General features: G+C 43.6%; 1 protein-coding gene across 3 annotated transcripts in view; it reads left to right on the top strand.

The window, feature by feature from the left end:
* Positions 1-11,704: 11,704 nt before the first annotated feature.
* Positions 11,705-18,100, top strand: part of nlgn1 (neuroligin 1) — a gene marked incomplete at its 5' end in the record, with an annotated part of 300,184 nt that continues 293,788 nt past the window's right edge. The window contains 2 exons of one of the 3 annotated variants that reach the window (XM_084011556.1): positions 11,705-12,272; positions 12,999-13,058. In XM_084011556.1, coding sequence (XP_083867682.1) covers positions 11,738-12,272; positions 12,999-13,058 — 595 coding nt within the window. The remainder of the gene's footprint in view (positions 12,273-12,998; positions 13,059-18,100) is intronic. The other 2 variants (XM_084011555.1, XM_084011557.1) reach the window with 2 other exon arrangements.

Here is an 18,100-nt window from a genome sequence, read left to right as displayed (position 1 = left end):
AGCAAGATGAGAGACAGAAATAGATGGACAAAGAGCGACACTGACAGTCTGATGTTGGGTTTGATGACAGGCAGAGGGGGAGCGTTAAAGCTATTGGCAGCGGCACACACAGGAGGATGTGTGAGCAATGTGTCTCTGCTGACAGCTAATGACTGAAGCTGAACCTCAACCCCTGACTGATCCAAGGAAGTACAATCCTGCACATTACATTTACATTTTGGCAAGAGAGGTGCCAGATTATTGCGGTTCCGATACCATTCACAAATGGTTTACAAAAATAATGCCTTCATTTTCTATGGTGCCCTTTGACCCAGTGCATCATTGGCTTTGAAACATGATGGAGGGAGACGAGAAGACACTGCCTGGGGGATTGTAACAATCCCCCTTCTATTCTAAACTCCAAAACAGGTAACGCTAATCTAAGGGAACGGGGGGACTTGATGTGTGCTGCGAATGGGCATTGCCGACTGACAGCTAAATGATTCAACCTCCAAAAGTAAATGGCAAATCCCCTTTTTACTCATACTATAATATGACAATAAATTCAACAGAAACAAAAACACTCAGAAGGTCCGATTTATCCTCAAAGGAACACTCCAACAACAGACATTTGGCCAAAAAACCCACAATAACCTCGGAACTCCCCACAGTCCAGACGATCACATAAATACGATACATAAATATTATGTCAATGCAAAGCTTGAAACTAGAGATTAAGACCAAAAACTTTCCAATGTTTACTGAGATAACAAGTGAGAAGCAGGGTCATTCTCTCATCAACTTCCATGCAATCAGACTTCTGTTTACAACCAGAGGAGTCGCCCCCCTGGTGGCATTCCTTCTACCAAATGTATCCCATTGTGTCCCCTCCTCCCTGATCCACAAGGCATTCACAGTCACAACCCAGATGATCCAGCAGCCCCCCCCCCCCCCCCCCCTTCCTCCTGGATGCAGGTACACGTGCACAGAAAGGCTCCTTTTAGCAAGAGCGTTGTACAAGCTTTAATTATGTAACCTCGTCTTAAATTACAAGGAGTGTTAATCCATGTCGCTGTCCTTTTGTATTATTTGTCATTTGTTTTCTCACTTGTTCGTGCTTTGTCAGCACCTACTGTGGGAAAAGATTTCCTCCTTGAGGACGAATAATAAACTTCCCAGTGTTTCCCCTCGGTGGGCTGTCTTGGCCCAGCTTTCAAGTTCATTTCACGTTTCTTTAAATATTTATCGGTCACTTTTTGAAGTCCACACAAACCTCTCTTCACCTCGACATGAATTTGATTCGTCGCACAGCATATATTCAAAAAGAGGAAACGTGTCACTTTTAAAGCTAGTTCGCCTGTTATTCCCTTTTTTTTTCAAAATAGTGGTGAAGAACAAGATAATAACAGGAGTTTAGTTTTTATTTGATATGCAGTTAACACTGCATAGTCTATCAAATTAAAACTGCATAGTTAACAGGAATATTGACTGTTGCTAGTCTAGATAACAGGAAGTGAAGGCTCGGGATCAACACCCGGAGGAAGGAAGTCAGACTTGACTCCTCCCCTTCAGCTTTCTGTGTCTCCGTTCTCAAACTCCTTTCCAATCGGGAAACAGCAGCAGCAACCTCAGAGCTAGCAACTTCTACTCATGCCCGATGTTGAGCCGTGTTCTGACACGGCCGTCATCAGTCGGAGTTGTTTTGGCACATCTCTTAACTCTGGCAGCGGCATGCTCCAGTGACGTGGACTTTACCGACGTACCGATCCGTTCCACTTCACACCAGCTTATCGGTTTAGAGCTACAAACAGCTAGCAAACCGTCTGTGTTTTTAATCAGTGCAGTGAGCTCTGGAGGAGTTTTTCTTTTGTTTAAATAAACGTCTCGTCACACAGTCCACATACATGTTTTAAGGTTTTATGCAGAGTTTTCTTTTGTGGGTAATCAGACATGTTAATGATGGGGCTCGACGTTCCATCCAAACAAGTTTCCTCCCGACACTATTTTGCTGCCGCACCACAGCAGCTTCTGAAGCTTAGCACCGCCCACGACCATTGTGATTGGTTGAATACAAACAAGCCAGAGCATTTTTTCCCCGATCCGGGAGATGTGATATACTGAGCCAGACCTTCTACTGTGGAGACGGGGCTGGCAACTGTTGCTAATGTGAACAGTTTGATGGAACTCTCCAATGCAGCGTCTCAAAGGCAGTTTGCAATAAACAATGCGACGCTAACATGGGGGGTCACATAGTGAACGCCAGCATCAGACGGTGTCATGCGGTGCTGATGAGTTTGATGGTGGTGTTACCTGTTGGTGTCGATTGTGAAGAAGTTTCAGATGCAATCCACTTTGCTTCTAAATGAGCAGCGTTCGATTTGTCGAGTGCTTTATGTCCCTCTCAGCACTTCATGTGTCCCTGATGACAAAAGCAGCATGTCAGTTCTTCCCCTGCAGCCTCGCTGTAAAAACACTTGCAGCCACTTTTATGGACTCATTAACGAAGCCGTGGAACAATCAATGAAAACAGCTTCCTATTCCACGCTCTCTCTCTCTCTCGTCTGTCTGCTATTATTCTGCAAGCGCCGGCTCCCTGTTTTGCATTTGTTTGTGTACATATCATTTTTTTGTGTGCCTTGTCGATAAGCGGTGGTTTGTTTAGAAATATGGTTTGACGGAGGAGGGGTGGGAGGGCTGTTTGGGCTGGGAGGACGGAGGAGATGACTGTCGGCTTCATCAGCGTGTTTGCTTTCACTCCACAGTTGTTGCTCCTCCGTGTGGTCTGACGTCTGGGATTACTTAGTCTGACTCAACAGATGTTTCACAGGGAAAAATGGGGATTTCTATTCCCTCAATCTCAATGTATTCCCTCCCTTAATGCTTCATCTTCGCCCCCACATTGGCACCACTTGACTGGCTGCTGCCCGCATCCCATGAGGCCTCTGGGAAAGATGACATCAGCAGATGCAACCTGTCACATCCCTGGTTAAAGACATTACCTTCCATTATTTTACCCATTTTTCACAAATATATCTACTTACATGTGGGCCTTATTAGGGAAAATATTTCTGTATGCTAATTTATTCTGTTTTAAATAGTTATTAGTCTTAAACTTTAAAGGGGACCTCATGTCATTTTATGTAAGTCTGTTTAAAGTGTGACTGGACATGTGGGGAAAAGAAATGATGGGTCTTTTTTGTGGCTTCAGAGGAAAATATGTGATAACTGTCCTCATGTGATGTCACTTGAGTCATTGTTGTTTGGGGCTGAAGACCACAAATGTGAACATGTTAGAAAGACTGACCAGACGTCTGTAGCCTGCTGCTCTTCTCTGCTGCAGGGGCTAAAGGTCAAGGGTCACAGTAAATACTACAGACTGGCATTCGAGTTGCATTGTGGGTAAATTAAGTTTTTACAAGGAAGTAGAATGCATGGAATGAAAAAATGATAATATTGCTGATTTTTTTTACTTACTAATATTTTCCATTGTGAGTCTGACAATGTTCTGGGAGTACAATGCTAAATTGGTGAAGCCGGTTCATTTACAGTTTGAAGCCCAAATATTCAAATATTTAGTACTTCTCAGGAACATGAAATATGCATGACTAAATAAGCTACAATCAAAACGATAGTCTTGCACAACTTTAATCAGATTTTGATCCAAATAGTGCTTCACATAATTAGCACTCACACCAGTGAGATGCACATGCAAGAACACAAAGAAAAAAGAGTCTCAGGCATTTAAAGGCAGATAGGAGAAACATGTTGGACATTTACTGTAGATTTTCATGCATCTGGTGATCTACAACATGATTGCTTGAGCCTGCTGTGTTGGAAATTGTTGCAATATTCCACTGTTTAACTCGCCTGACGTGATCCAAAGGGACCGTTTAGCAAGCTTCAGTTTCTAAAAGTAAAAGCGGTTTAGTAGGCAATTCTTCTGCGTCCCTGAACAAATAAGAAAAAAACTGCTGACTTTTAAAGGCAGCCGACGATGCAGTTTATCCTCTGGCATCAACATGGCAGCTAACATGATTTCACACAATGAATATGGATTGTACAATGCTTTCATATACACAATAGAAGGGAACTATTAAATGCTGCCTTAAGCTATTAATTTTTTCTAGATATGTTTGACCTCAGTTTTACATGTGATCAATGTAGATAACATTAAATCAGTCAAAACTGATATGGCCTGTATTTTCTTTTTCATTTTTCTTTGTACCCAGGAGTGCAGATGTATAGATTTGACAGGCGTCAGCAAGGAAAGTGTGTGTGTGTGTGTGTGTTTACCTGTCAGCAACCCTTGTATAGTCATTTATTTTTCCAAAATCATCTTGCATTTTGATTTTAAAAACGTTTCTACGAACCCACTGGAATATGTCTTCCAGTATGTTGAAGGTCCCCTATCAGCCACACTGTACGCTATTTTTGAACCATTTTTTTATCACTCCCGGGTCCCTGTGGGGCGGCCATGGCTCACTGGGTAGTGCATGTTGTCCTTTAAGCACAAGGTTGCTGATTCGATTCCGAGCTCCCTGTGTCCACATGTAGAAGTGTCCTTGAGCCAGACCCTGAACACCAAGTTCCTGGAGGGCTTTATGTCAGCCGACTGCTCCAAACTTTTAAGATGAGTCGAATGCAGACCTCAATGTTCATGTATCAACCATGAAAAACTAAATTGTGGTGCCCTCAAAATTACTTTCCCATTCCCGACAACGAAACTGCATTTTCACATTTTGTGGGAAACTACTATGTTACTTAAGTTTACTGGCATACGCAATCTCAAATAAGACGTTTTTACCATGGGAAAGGGAACAGCGGTCTCCTGGGCGAAAGTCCAGTGTTTGTTTGAGCCAACCATGCTCCTGGACCTCCTCCCTACACAGACCTGTACCTGACCTAACATGCAACGTTGATCATACATACAAAAAGGATCACTGGTTGTACCTGGTGCTGATAGTTTCCTGGCAGTCCACAGCAATTTTTCTGAACCCTGGCCCAAGAAGCAGTTGACCTGAAGTAAGATCTGAGATCAGTTAGTGATGATTTAATGGACCCGTATACCCCGATAGGAAGAGAAGTCATGTGCCCATATCATGAGGACATTTTTATCCGCCGACATGATGACACGTTTAGTTGTTTTCCCACATGGAGTATGGTGAAAGATTGAAATTGAAAATTTTTAGGCACCAATGTAGGTGTAAATGTCTTTATTTGTGTTAAGGAAAAAAATGTTGGGGCCAGGTGACAATTCAAAAGATAAAAATGGAACGCACCAAGGCTCTCACTCATGTATCTGTATTGTTTTCATATGTGTATTCTCCTGTGGATCAACTTCTCTCATGTAATGTCATCTCTGCTGAGTCGACACACACGCAGGCATAATTTACTCTTCCTGCTCGTCTGTGTCTTTCGTTGGGGGAAGTAACCTCTTTAAATGTGCATGTGGTACTGATTCCCCTCAATAGATACATTCATTTCATTTCTAAACCCCCAAGGCTTTAATATCTGATGTGCTTTTCAGCAAAGTTTCTGTGGATGTTTGAAACACTCTGCACATTGAACACATTGAACACATATCTGTGTTCTCTGAGATGTATTTACCACTTCATCATGTTCTCTCCATGATCTCGTGATCTTGTGATCTCCGTGGCGGTGTGGTCAGGCACCAACGAGTACCACATGTGGCATATTACTGTATAGAAATATATGTGAGAGTGCAACAGGGCAGTGTTATGGTGGATGGAACAATTTTGGCTTCGCCCCCTGACACCGGGATGTCCCGTCGGATCAGCCGGTGGTCGTTATGGGCCGATATTCAGTCAACATGTACAATCTGAAGATCAACCTGAAAGCTTTCTAGCTGCCAACCCACAACGACAGCAGTGTGGAACTCGTCAGGTGGGGTACTGGTGGGGAGAGCAGTCCTGATTGGCTGAACAGTAGAGCTAACAGCTAACAACCCCTCACAATTGAGTTACGTGATGCGTTCAGGCTCTATTCAGCAACAAATATGAACCATGTCGTTGTCCAGCAAAGGGAAGAAGGGAATAAATATACACTCACCGGCCACTTTATTAGGTACACCTTGCTAGTAACAGGTTGGACCCCCTTTTGCCTTCAGAACTGCCTTAATCCTTCGTGGCATAGATTCAACAAGGTACTGGAAACATTCCTCAGAGAGTTTGGTCCATATTGACATGATAGCATCACGCAGTTGCTGCAGATTTGTCGGCTGCACATCCATGATGCGAATCTCCCATTCCACCACATCCCAAAGGTGCTCTATTGGATTGAGATCTGGTGACTGTGGAGGCCATTTGAGTACAGTGAACTCATTGTCATGTTCAAGAAACCAGTCTGAGATGATTCACGCTTTATAACATGGTGCGTTATCCTGCTGGAAGTAGCCATCAGAAGATGGGTACACTGTGGTCATAAAGGGATGGACATGGTCAGCAACAATACTCAGGTAGGCTGTGGCGTTGACATGATGCTCAATTGGTACTAATTGGCCCAAAGTGTGCCAAAAAAATATCCCCCACACCATTACACCACCACCACCAGCCTGAACCGTTGATACAAGGCAGGATGAATCCATGCTTTCATGTTGTTGACGCCAAATTCTGACCCTACCATCCGAATGTCGCAGCAGAAATCGAGACTCATCAGACCAGGCAACGTTTTTCCAATCTTCTATGCGAATTGTAGCCTCAGTTTCCTGTTCTTAGCTGACAGGAGTGGCACCCGGTGTGGTCTTCTGCAGCTGTAGCCCGTCTGCCTCAAGGTTCGACGTGTTGTGCATTCAGAGATGCTCTTCTGCATACCTCGGTTGTAACGAGTGGTTATTTGAGTTACTGTTGCCTTTCTATCAGCTCGAACCAGTCTGGCCATTCTCCTCTGACCTCTGGCATCAACAAGGCATTTGCACCCACAGAACTGCCGCTCACTGGATATTTTCTCTTTTTCAGACCATTCTCTGTAAACCAGGGATGCCAGGGTGAAATTGGACAGGGGGCCAGATTTTTTTCAAGTGAGACCTCCGATTACACTTTCGGACTGAAAAGGCCAAACATTGACTCAACACATGGATAGGTAGGCTATTTGAAATTATTCATGAAGGCCTACACATCAAAAAAAAAATTGCATTGGCACCAAAATAGCCTCACTATTTTTAAATTACATACATTACAAAGGAGGATGATTGACAGGCGCTCTCCTTCATACAATCACGTGCACACTACATGGCGGCACCTGATTGGACGATCGCTTTCACAGCTGTCCTGTCTGCTCCCGGATTTCAAACCGACCAACATGGCGCCTCGTTTGGAAACTTTCTCTTATTTTACGACAATAGTTCACCGAAAGGTGTTTCTGAAAACATTTTATGCGAGAAATAAGCTATGCAGTTGCTGAATCTGTCTTTATTTTACATGGACAACATTCAGTTTAAAAGATTTTCGAGAGCTTGCGGGAGGCAGCGGCGCACCGTCTCTCCACACTCGCCATGAGTCGAATGTATTGCAGGCCATACCGTAAATCCTTTAATATAGAACTCAGCCAAAATCTTCACGATGCGAACCTGACTGAATGAATGAAATAACGCTGCCTGTCGACACTTGCCCTGGCCAATGTGACTGGCCGGTAATAGAATACAGGCCAGTATTAGAGGATTTACGGTATATATATATATTTTTTTTTTAAATAGATAAAATAATAATAATAAAAAAAATTCTCCCCTTATCACCCGCGGGCCAAAACCCTGGCATCCCTGCTGTAAACCCTAGAGATGGTTGTGCGTGAAAATCCCAGTAGATCAGCAGTTTCTGAAATACTCAGACCAGCCCGTCTGGCACCAACAACCATGCCACGTTCAAAGTCACCTAAATCACCTTTCTTCCCCATTCTGATGCTCGGTTTGAACTGCAGCAGATCGTCTTGACCATGTCTACATGCCTAAATGCATTGAGTTTCTGCCATGTGATTGGCTGATTAGAAATTTGCGTTAACGAGCAGTTGGACAGGTGTACCTAATAAAGTGGCCGGTGAATGTAGTGTGAGCAGAAGAGGGACTGACGTGGACCAGAACCAGTCATGAGTCCTCATTCAAATGAGTGTGGATGCAAATAGACGTGAGTCCCCTTTAACTGTAGGTTCACCTCAACACGACTGTATGTGAAAACATAAACTCATATCAGCTTCTACCTTTCTCCTGTTCTCATGACGCTTCTCTAATTAGCTCCAGTTTGTTTGTGGTGCTCACTAAATGATCCATGATCACACACACTGTAAGCTTCTTGTCTTCCCATTAAGCTCTACGTCTGTTCTTCCTATTGTTTCAGACCTCCATGCCACTCCTTCCCAGGTCTGTGTGTGTGTGTGTGCGTGTGTGTGTGTGTGTGTGTGTGTGTGTGTGTGTGGAACGATTGCTTTCACATAGAAATGTGAGGCCCATGTGTGTAATCACGTCATGTCTCCCATGTCTCTTGGTTGAGCTGTTTGTGTTTGTGTGTAAATAGTGTATTTTTGTATTAACTAGACAAAGTGTCATGTCAGTGTGTGTGTGTGTGTGTGTGTACCTAAATAGGATTTCCACAGAGTATGACATTTGAAGGTGAGCTCATCCAGGTGGAACATTGACTCCTGAGCAGTGTGAAAAAAAAATCAAAAACACATAGTGGGGATGGCAAGCCTTCATGTTCTACATCACACAAACACACACACACACACACACAGATTTCCCACTGAAAAACTCTTGTGTGGTTTTAGAAGGTGAGAACTTAAGCAGGATTTATTTCAGTAAATGTTCTTGCTTGTCACAGCAGATTTGTAAATGTATTTATTTTTACTAACCTTATTTTATATTTTTAAGTTTCACTATTATTGTACATCCTTGTACATGTTCCCTCTTCATACTTTTAAAATGTAAAAACTAGGGCTGTCAAAAGATTGATTTTTTTAATCGCGATTAATCGCATTTTGTCCATAGTTAACTCGTGATTAATCGCAAATTAATCGCATTTTTTGGCACATTTTTTTTTCTTCTTCTAAATGTACCTTAATGTATTTTTTTCATATTCTTAATACTTTTAACAACATAAGGGCAAATATACTTGATTTATGAAAATGTTTATTTAACACTTCAAATATCCCCTTACCAAAACATGGGATCAAAACAGGGTTATAAGAATATATCACAAACAATTAAAGTGAACATGTCACAGGAGATAGTGTAACAGGAGATAAGTACAGTTAGGATATAAGTGCATTGGCTTGCAAGTGATATCTCAGACTGGACGTATTTCTATGGTAGCTCATTTCATACCCACAGTACGCGCAGATGACTTTGGTCTTATCGACTGAACCATCTGGCAGTCTTTTGAAGGTGAATTTGCCGTTCACAAATCGATTTTAAACGCGTGTGGACGCGCCGCTTCCCAGTATTGCACGCTTGGTGGGCTGCCACTAGAGGATGATTGACAGGCGCTCTCCTTTAAACAACAACTTTTTGCGAGCGTTCGCGAGCGTTCCCGAGGCGGCGAGTCGAGCCCGGCGCCTCTGATTAGCATTAAGTAGATTTGACTTATACTTTAGGCAAATGAGGAGCGGCCAACTCGCGCGCCGTCTCTCGACATTCGCCGCGACGCCACCAGAATGCATTGCACGGCTTTTCACATAGACAATGAATGGGACGCGGGGAAACACCGCTGCCTGTGGACAGGCACCTTCCCTCTGGATCAAGACTACAGGTTCCACCGACGGCCATAAATCATACAATGCGCGTTTTTTTTTTTTTTTAAATACCGAGCGTTAATCGCGCGTTAAAAAAATTAACAGCGTTAAGAGGATGTTGCGTTAACGCGTTAACTTTGACAGCCCTAGTAAAAACCTGTTATTCTTCCTTCCCTTGATTAACACCTCCCATGTACACACATATGCATTGTAAATATACATTTACATTCACATAGTGACATGTGATGCTGCTTTGAGCTGAGCAGGCTAACTTCTGGTTAGCCATTTGCTAACTTAAATAGGGATACAATACAATGAAGCATGGCTCTTGTACTTTACAAATCAAAAAATCTATTTATCGGATCAAATTGTTGCAATGTTGATAGTGGAATTTTGAGTGATTTGTTGCACATAAAACAATGAAATGCTCGCTTTTATATGATTATGGTTATCATGATACATTTCCAGGTAGTTTTATGGCCCAGCTCTATCCATTCCTTCGTACGCCTGAATTGGAACACATCATTTCAAAGAAAATATTTGTATTGCCTTTTCAGCAATTCATGTTGCGTTGCATCATGTGGGACACATTTATCTTACCAGACGAGTCCCTATGACCTCTGACCCTAATCTAACTGAAAAACACCAGAAAAGATGAGTGTGTTGTGGAAGTCAAGCCCCGCCTCCAAAGTCAACGTGCTGAGGGAGTGTTGAGCAGTTGCTAGCGAGGGAAGGTCATTGGTGCACAAGGAGCATAGATTCTCCTTCTAGGACACTTTTACACTCCCGTACACTTTGACCTTGTTGACCTCGACTAGACAACGGAACTCCCACGCCACCGGTGATGAAAGTGGGAGGGGGAGAACGACTGAGCCAGTGATTCATATCACGCTGCAAAAAGAGGGTGAAATATATCTACCTGAATAAGTGTCCAAGATATATTATGAGACTGAAGTGTAAGCCATAATCATCTTTGATCGTTAATACAGACATTATAATGCTTAAGATATTTTATCCTCATACTGTCATACTGTGTATTTCAAGCCGACTGCCAGACACAAACACCGACGCTGGCTGATTATGAAATGACTCATTCTGAGTTCCTTTACCTCGAATGTTGTTTTTACATCTTCTAAGAATTCTTCGCCGCTCGGTAGCAAGCGGTGGCTTTTAAAAGCCTATCATAATATCCACCTTTGCCTGCAGTCGGCTGCAGTTTAGCTGCTGCTCCTGAGCACAGAGTGTTATGGGCGACGGCTCTGGAGGGCGCGCCACATTAAGGGTGGGGTATAAAATTAAACTGTTGCAGAGACTACACCGTAACCAGGGAAACATCTGTCACCAAGCACACTGATGGACACCTTCATCGTTAAGCCGTTGAGTAATATAACCTTCTGTCATGTGCTATAAATAGATGTTATGCTCCTCTTAAATTGATTAATTTCTGTGCATATAGGGTACAACACAAATCAAATGGCCATCCCAGTAATTGGGGGTATTTTAATGTTTTGCAGCAAGCCAGAAAATAAAGGATATTGAATGGAGAATATGATTTCCTTTCCTTCTGTGAATGCTGATTGTTCCTTTGTTTGTGTGTTGCAGGGGTCGGACTTTGGAACGGAGTGAACTCCTCCAGGTAGACTGTTACCACCGCTGTTCCTGTTCCTGCTGTACATGGCAGTCGTCTCAAGATGATGGAAACTCTCGTTGACTTGTCTTCCATCTGAGTGGAGCTTTAAAATGATGTCCTCGCTGTTTTCCACTTCATTGCTGTGGCTGTAAGCAGGACCTTTTTGGGGAATATTTGCTATCTCTCGAGGAGTATTTCTCAGATTTTCCTCCAACCAAGCTCCAACTGATGGCTGCGGTATTTCTACCGGATGGTTTGACCTGCCTCGATTTGAAAAAGGATGTGTTTGCGTCTGAATGGCGTAAGTGAGAGATAGAAAATAAGGATTTATTTTTTAGTCAGAAAGGACAAGAGAGGACGCAGCAAACCAGTTGAAAACAAGGAGAAGCATCTATGTCCCAGTGGAGGCATCAATCGAGGACTGGGTGTCAGCTACTTCTGACTGCCCGTACTGGGAGCAGGATGATGGGAAACGTACGGCTTGAAGCTTCCTCAAGCAGCGGCTGGTGGGTGTCCTCTCTTATATGGCTGCTGCTGCTGCTGCAGGCGTCGCCGACTGCTGTGTCGGCGCAGAAACTGGACGAGAGCGACCCGGTGGTCACCACCACGTACGGCAGGCTGCGCGGCGTTAAGAAGGAGCTCAACAACGAGATCCTGGGTCCTGTGGTGCAGTTTCTAGGCGTCCCGTACGCTTCTCCGCCGACTGGCGAGCGCCGCTTTCAGCCACCCGAGCCGCCGGCGTCGTGGCCAGAGATCCGCAATGCCACACACTTTGCCCCGGTGTGCCCTCAGAGCATTGTGGAGGGCCGCCTGCCGGACGTGATGCTGCCGGTGTGGTTCACCAACAGCATCGACGTGGTGTCCACATACGTCCAGGACCAGAGCGAGGACTGCCTCTATATCAACATCTACGTGCCCACTGAGGATGGTGAGTTAGCCTGCGGGCCCAGGGGGGGGGGGGGGGGGGGGGGTACTGAACCCACAACATTCTGGTAGAGAGAAGGGTGTGTTGTTTCTGTCTGTCCCTGTGTGTCTCTCTGTCAGAAGAGGGAAGCATGACCTTGTGCATGTTTAATGTGCATGACACTTCTTACAATATGCCAGTGTGAGAGCAATTTTTTGTAAATGTGTGTGTGTCTGTGTGCGTGTGTGCGTGCTTGTGTGTGTGCGTGGCCACGTCATCCTCTCATCATCCGTCTCCATAGCTGCCTCCAACGTTTTCCCTCCGTGATCCACCTTTCCTCCTTCTACCTCTTGCTCCTCCACTCTCTCCTCATTTGCTCATTAGCCCACCTCTGCCGAGGCCCTCCCCTCCCCCGCCATCCCTCATGTCTGTGGCCTCGCCACAATGGCTGCAGTTCATTAAACAAGACAGTCGTTGTCATGATCATCACCGATTGATTTGGCTGACTGGCTGAATGACTGGCTGGCTGACTGATCGACTGAATGCTGCGCTGATTGAGCTGCTGCGTTTCATTCTGTCCCTCCATCTTTATTTCTCTCCTTTCCCTCTTTTCTTTTTCAGCCTTTCAGCTTTGTGTGTGTGTGTGCGTGTGTGTGTGTGTGTGTGTCCATGTGTGTGCATGCCAGCTCCTGTGTGCATCACGCGTCCAGGGGCTCCATGTTATTCTTTAGTCTTTTATTCACTTTACAGTCAAAAGAATATCCAAGGAATGTGCCAGGAAACCGGGCAAGAAAATATGTAGACAAGGAGGTATGTATGACCTGAACGCAACATATATACAATGCCACAGAGCGAAGAACTAGGAGGGAAAGAAGAAGAACTATGCGGTACAGAAGAGAGCAAACGGGAGATCAAGGTCTACGAATTATTCAGATCTCGACTCGGGCCATCTGCAGGTTTTCAGAATGCTAAATGTAAGAGACAAGACCTTTTTGTAAATACTACCTGGAAGTAAATGTATGGCCAATTTAATAAAAATCAAAGTAGAAAGAGCAGAACCACTTCAGAGAAGAGCTGTCCGACCTGCATGCGGACCATTAGATACCCTGCAGGTATTAGCAGCAACATATTTGCTTCTAGGCCCCTGAATTGACCTTGTAATTGGTAGACCTTGTGACGGCGGGTTAATGGTAGAGGTGGCTTCGCTCCACGCTCCCTGGTCCACTGATGTGAGCTCTCATTGGTCAGCAAGATGGCCAGATCAGGGTTCAGGAAGTGGGCAGCAACGACGGTTGATGTGTGAGGAGATAGCAACATGTTCGATCACACACACACACACACACACACACACACACACACACACACACACACACACACACACACACACACACACACACACACACAGTCGCTGCATGCAGTGTTAAACAAGATGAGCTCAGGCTGCATCCGGACTGTGTAATCTCCATTAAAAGAAGGCCGAGCTGTGTTGGGGTTGGCTCCGGCGACTGGATCAAGCACTGTTTCATCAAGATAATGCCGTCCTCCCCTCCGTCTTTCTGCCCCTGCCTCTGTTGTTTGTGTGTAGATACGTTTGTGTGTGTGTGTGTGTGTGTGCGTGTGTGTGTGTGTGTGTGAGAGAGAGAGAGAGAGAGAGTTGCTGACAATGTCCTTGATAAGGTCTGGGTGTTAATGTCATTTTCTTGGCAGCAGGCTGCATTATCACTTAGTGGACGTTGCTCATCCTCTTACCACACCGATACACGAACACTCTAACCTCACTGCTCCTTCGGCTCTCGTCAAACGTGTTGCCGATACACAGGGGGGACCCGCTTTTACACTGGGAGACTATACAAGTTTGCATATTAGTCACACAGCGTGGAGAATCACCTTTATGAAACCAGGACCGAGACGATCTGTTTCGTTTGATGGAAAAGGCAGCTTATGTTCAGAAAACAATGCGTCCATCAACGAAGGAACAAGAAGAGCAAGATGTCGGATATCTGTGGCCTTGTTAGCATCCAAACTGAAGTTGTTTCTCTGGCTTCGCTTTACTAAGCACTTCGTACACAGAACTCTCAGAGTGTCGGCACTTTTGGCAGAGCTCAGTGATGAAAGTGTACATACATGAAGGCATGTAGGCCACTCTTTCTACAGTATGTAAAGTAATTCATAATGTATCTACGAAGAAGAAGGTTCAAGAGTCGTGTAACTACACATTATGCGACACCTAGACAACATGTAACACATGATCACTTCATTATGTAACAACACCCACTGCAGCATTTCCTAACAAACAGCTTGAATGCAGGCTGTCATACATATCCCCACATATAGTAACTGATCATTCTATAGTGCAGCGATGATATGAAGATGCGTTGAGGAATATGGTGACACTGACCAGAAAAAAATAATCTACACAAGTAAATCTTTTAAAATGAATTTTGCATGCTGGTTTGTGCTTGAATGCACATACCATTGCTGTTAAAATGCTATAAAAGGTTTTTTTTTAATTAAATGAAAACATCCATTTTAGTTTGTTATTCCATAATGTATGTATTATTATTCTCATGAAAAGTGCAAAGTCCAAATAATGTGGCTGATTAACACAAAATGTGTGTTACTGCATAATGAAGTGAACTTTTATGAATATACATACATATCTTATGTGTATAGCTATATATATGCAGCTCATTTGTGCACAAAGAAGATTAATACTATTATTAAAGGCAGTAGGGCTGCACTATTAATCATAGTTTTATGGCAAATTGCAATATGGCCGATGTGTAATATTAAGATGTAATATTAGTAGCCGACATATGTGTCAAAATACAATTTTTAATTAAATATTGTGGTGCTGCAGAGATGTCCTGGCCGACTTTGGAAAAGATATTTATTTGCTGCAGAAATCTGCAATAATCATACCATAATCATTGTAATATGTTTTTCAGGAAATGATCATTCACTAATATCAGAGGTTATATCACAATTGCAATATTGGTTAAGATAAACGCAATTAGATGGTTTTTCAAAGTTGGCAGACAGGTGACACATTACAGGTAAGGATGAAAATGACGTGAATGGAACCATCAGCATTCACACAAGGAAAGGAAATCATATTCTCAATTCAATATCCTTTATTATCTGGCTTCATTGCAAGACATTAAAATACCCCCAATTAGTAGGAGGGTTGTGTTTTAGCCATGTGCACGAACATGAATCAATTCAAACACGTAGATGAAGTTTCACGTGAACACTGAGGAGCAGCTGGTCCAATGTCATGACTTCCAGTTGAAGGCTAGAGATGCAGTGATACCGATGCTGATTCAGCTGGATTTTGTACCATTATTTTAATGAATAACAATTCAGTACATTTATACATGTATGCCTTTGTCACATTTAGTTTTATGATGATAGAAAACCAATGTTCAAGTCAGACATGATGTTGCCTTGCACATTAAAGAATGATCCCAATGTATTCCACACATGATGCATCCAGTTTATACGTTCTTTTAAGTCGTTTTTTGGCCCTTTTGCCTTCATTGAGACAGGACAGCGTGAGAGTGAAAGGGGGAGAGAGGGGGACCACGGTTGGATTCAGACCCGCTGCAGTGAGGACTTAGCCTCCGTATGTGGGGCCTATCCGACACCCCACAGCTAATTAATGCAACACTGATACTGTCTGAAGTCTCCTTCATACCTCCAGGTGTAATCTGTGCAAACCCAGTATACCACCCAGCTTGAATGTTGTAAACCCATGGTTGTTGTCACTATTTAGATGAATTATAATACTCCATACGGGGCAAATGGGCAAACTGCACCTACCTGCACATTTCAATTACATTTGGTTAATGTTGCCTCCTGGGTGAAAGTCCTGTGTTCCTCCATACGCAGTCATTCTTTCCACTCCGTCACCTGACTTCTTCCAACGCTCCCGTCATAATTAAAAAATAAAAAATACATTCAAATTGAGCTAATCATTTGTGGGAAAGCCTGTCAGTGTTGAGATTCTCCTCCTGTCGTCTCTGAATCAGAAATGGAGACAAAACATACTGCAGTGGATGTTGTCCCCCAGAGGTCTAGATGGTAACTCACATTAGTCCAGAGACCAGACCAGACTATGTGGAGAAACCAGAGACTGTCTGTGGTCCAAACAACAAGGTCTCAGCTGTATTAAAGCTGTATTCTACGATTTGAAAGGTTTGAAAAAAGCACCACCCGCCCCCCCACCTACACACACACACACCCCTCCCGTCTGTGCTCCTCCGAGCTCTATCGTTCTCCCCTCGCAGCCTCCCACCTCCCTTTTATTTTACGAAAATAGTTCAGCGAAATGTGTTTCTGAAAACATTTTAGGTGAGAAATAAGCTATGCAGTTGCTGAATCTGTCTTTATGTTAGATTGACATCGCTCAGTTTGAAAGATTATCGAGAGTTTGCGGGCGGCGCCGTCTCTTGAAACTCGCCGCTCCGCGCTGGCATTACACGGCTTCTTACATAGACAATGAATGGGAACATTCCCTCCGGGTATGAACTCAGGCAGGACGCCCTTTAGTTTCCCGGTGTGTCCGGGACTTCCACAACATGTACAAAGCAGTAATAGTGTTTATTACGGCCACGAATGATGAAACATTATTGGTGTAAATGCAGCAGGTGCCGGTCGGATTTCTCTCTCACCCCGACTGCAGTACGTCCCCGATACCAAACTGCTCGGCGATCGCTCGCCACAATACTGATATGTATGATGTTATGAACTCAGACAGGATGTCGGGCGTATCTGGGATTTCACACAACAGCGAAAAAAACACAACTGACCCTGCGGTCAAACTCGTGTGAGTAACACAAGGTGAAGTGTGAACGTACCTTAATACTGATGTTTTTGGCTGCAGCCTTATTATATGTCTATACAAACAGGTTATATGGTATATAGATATATATATACACACATGAAAATATTACATAATATGGACATGATGGGATTGAGTACATATACAAGGACTCTTATGGAGACAAAACCAGTAAGTGCTCACATTACATTAGTTAACTATAAGTTACTGGAGGCTCGGCTGTAGTTATATCAGATGTACAGCATCACATACAGGTCCTTCTGTAATCTCTTCTGAGAACAGCATTCTGGGTTTTTCTGTCCAGTCATTACCAGCAGCTCAGTAGCACAGAGTGTGGTCAGTGGTGCGAGTTCACAGATCATGGTGAGTTCATTTCATGGCTAGATGTGTGCATCCACATCGGTAACGAGGTTGGGTTGGAAGAATTACATTATCAGTAACTGTGATATGGACTCAAATCAGTCGGGATCAATCAAATCAACTGTTAAGTTGTTGTTAAGTAACAAGAAAAGCGGTGTAGAGAGGAGGTTGGTGTGGGTGTAAAAACCCCTGACTGTCACCCAGGGGACCACTATTTGTGTCCCATGTAAAATGACAATATCAAAAACAAATGTATTTCTTCCAAAATCCAATTCATTTTTCTTCCTGGAAAACAACTTGTATCTGCTAACCTACAAATTCCAACTAATGATTTCAAGACATCCATCTATTCAGGTATCATATGATGCTACACATCCAAATACATTTTGTCTTAATTCATAGGGAATATATGACCAGAAGAGCTTTTGGCAGTCAGTCCACATAATGCCCATGGACGAGTTCACAAAGAGGAAATAGGTTAAAGGGGGCAACATGAAGAGCCAGATAATGATGAAGGGCAGTGATGAAGAGCAGCAAGAAAGGGCAGACACAGAGTAATATTAGAGTCAGAAGGACAAAAACACAGTACGACCGGGACACAAAGAGACAAACAATAGAGCAGCGCTGGCTGTGAGTGACGCACTATGTA

The sequence above is a fragment of the Eutrigla gurnardus genome (genome assembly GCF_963514095.1).
Source record: "Eutrigla gurnardus genome assembly, chromosome: 6".
Classification (NCBI taxonomy): Eukaryota; Metazoa; Chordata; class Actinopteri; order Perciformes; family Triglidae; genus Eutrigla; species Eutrigla gurnardus.
Note: the sequence above shows the minus strand (reverse complement) of the source record. Positions and strands in the feature narration are given on the sequence as shown.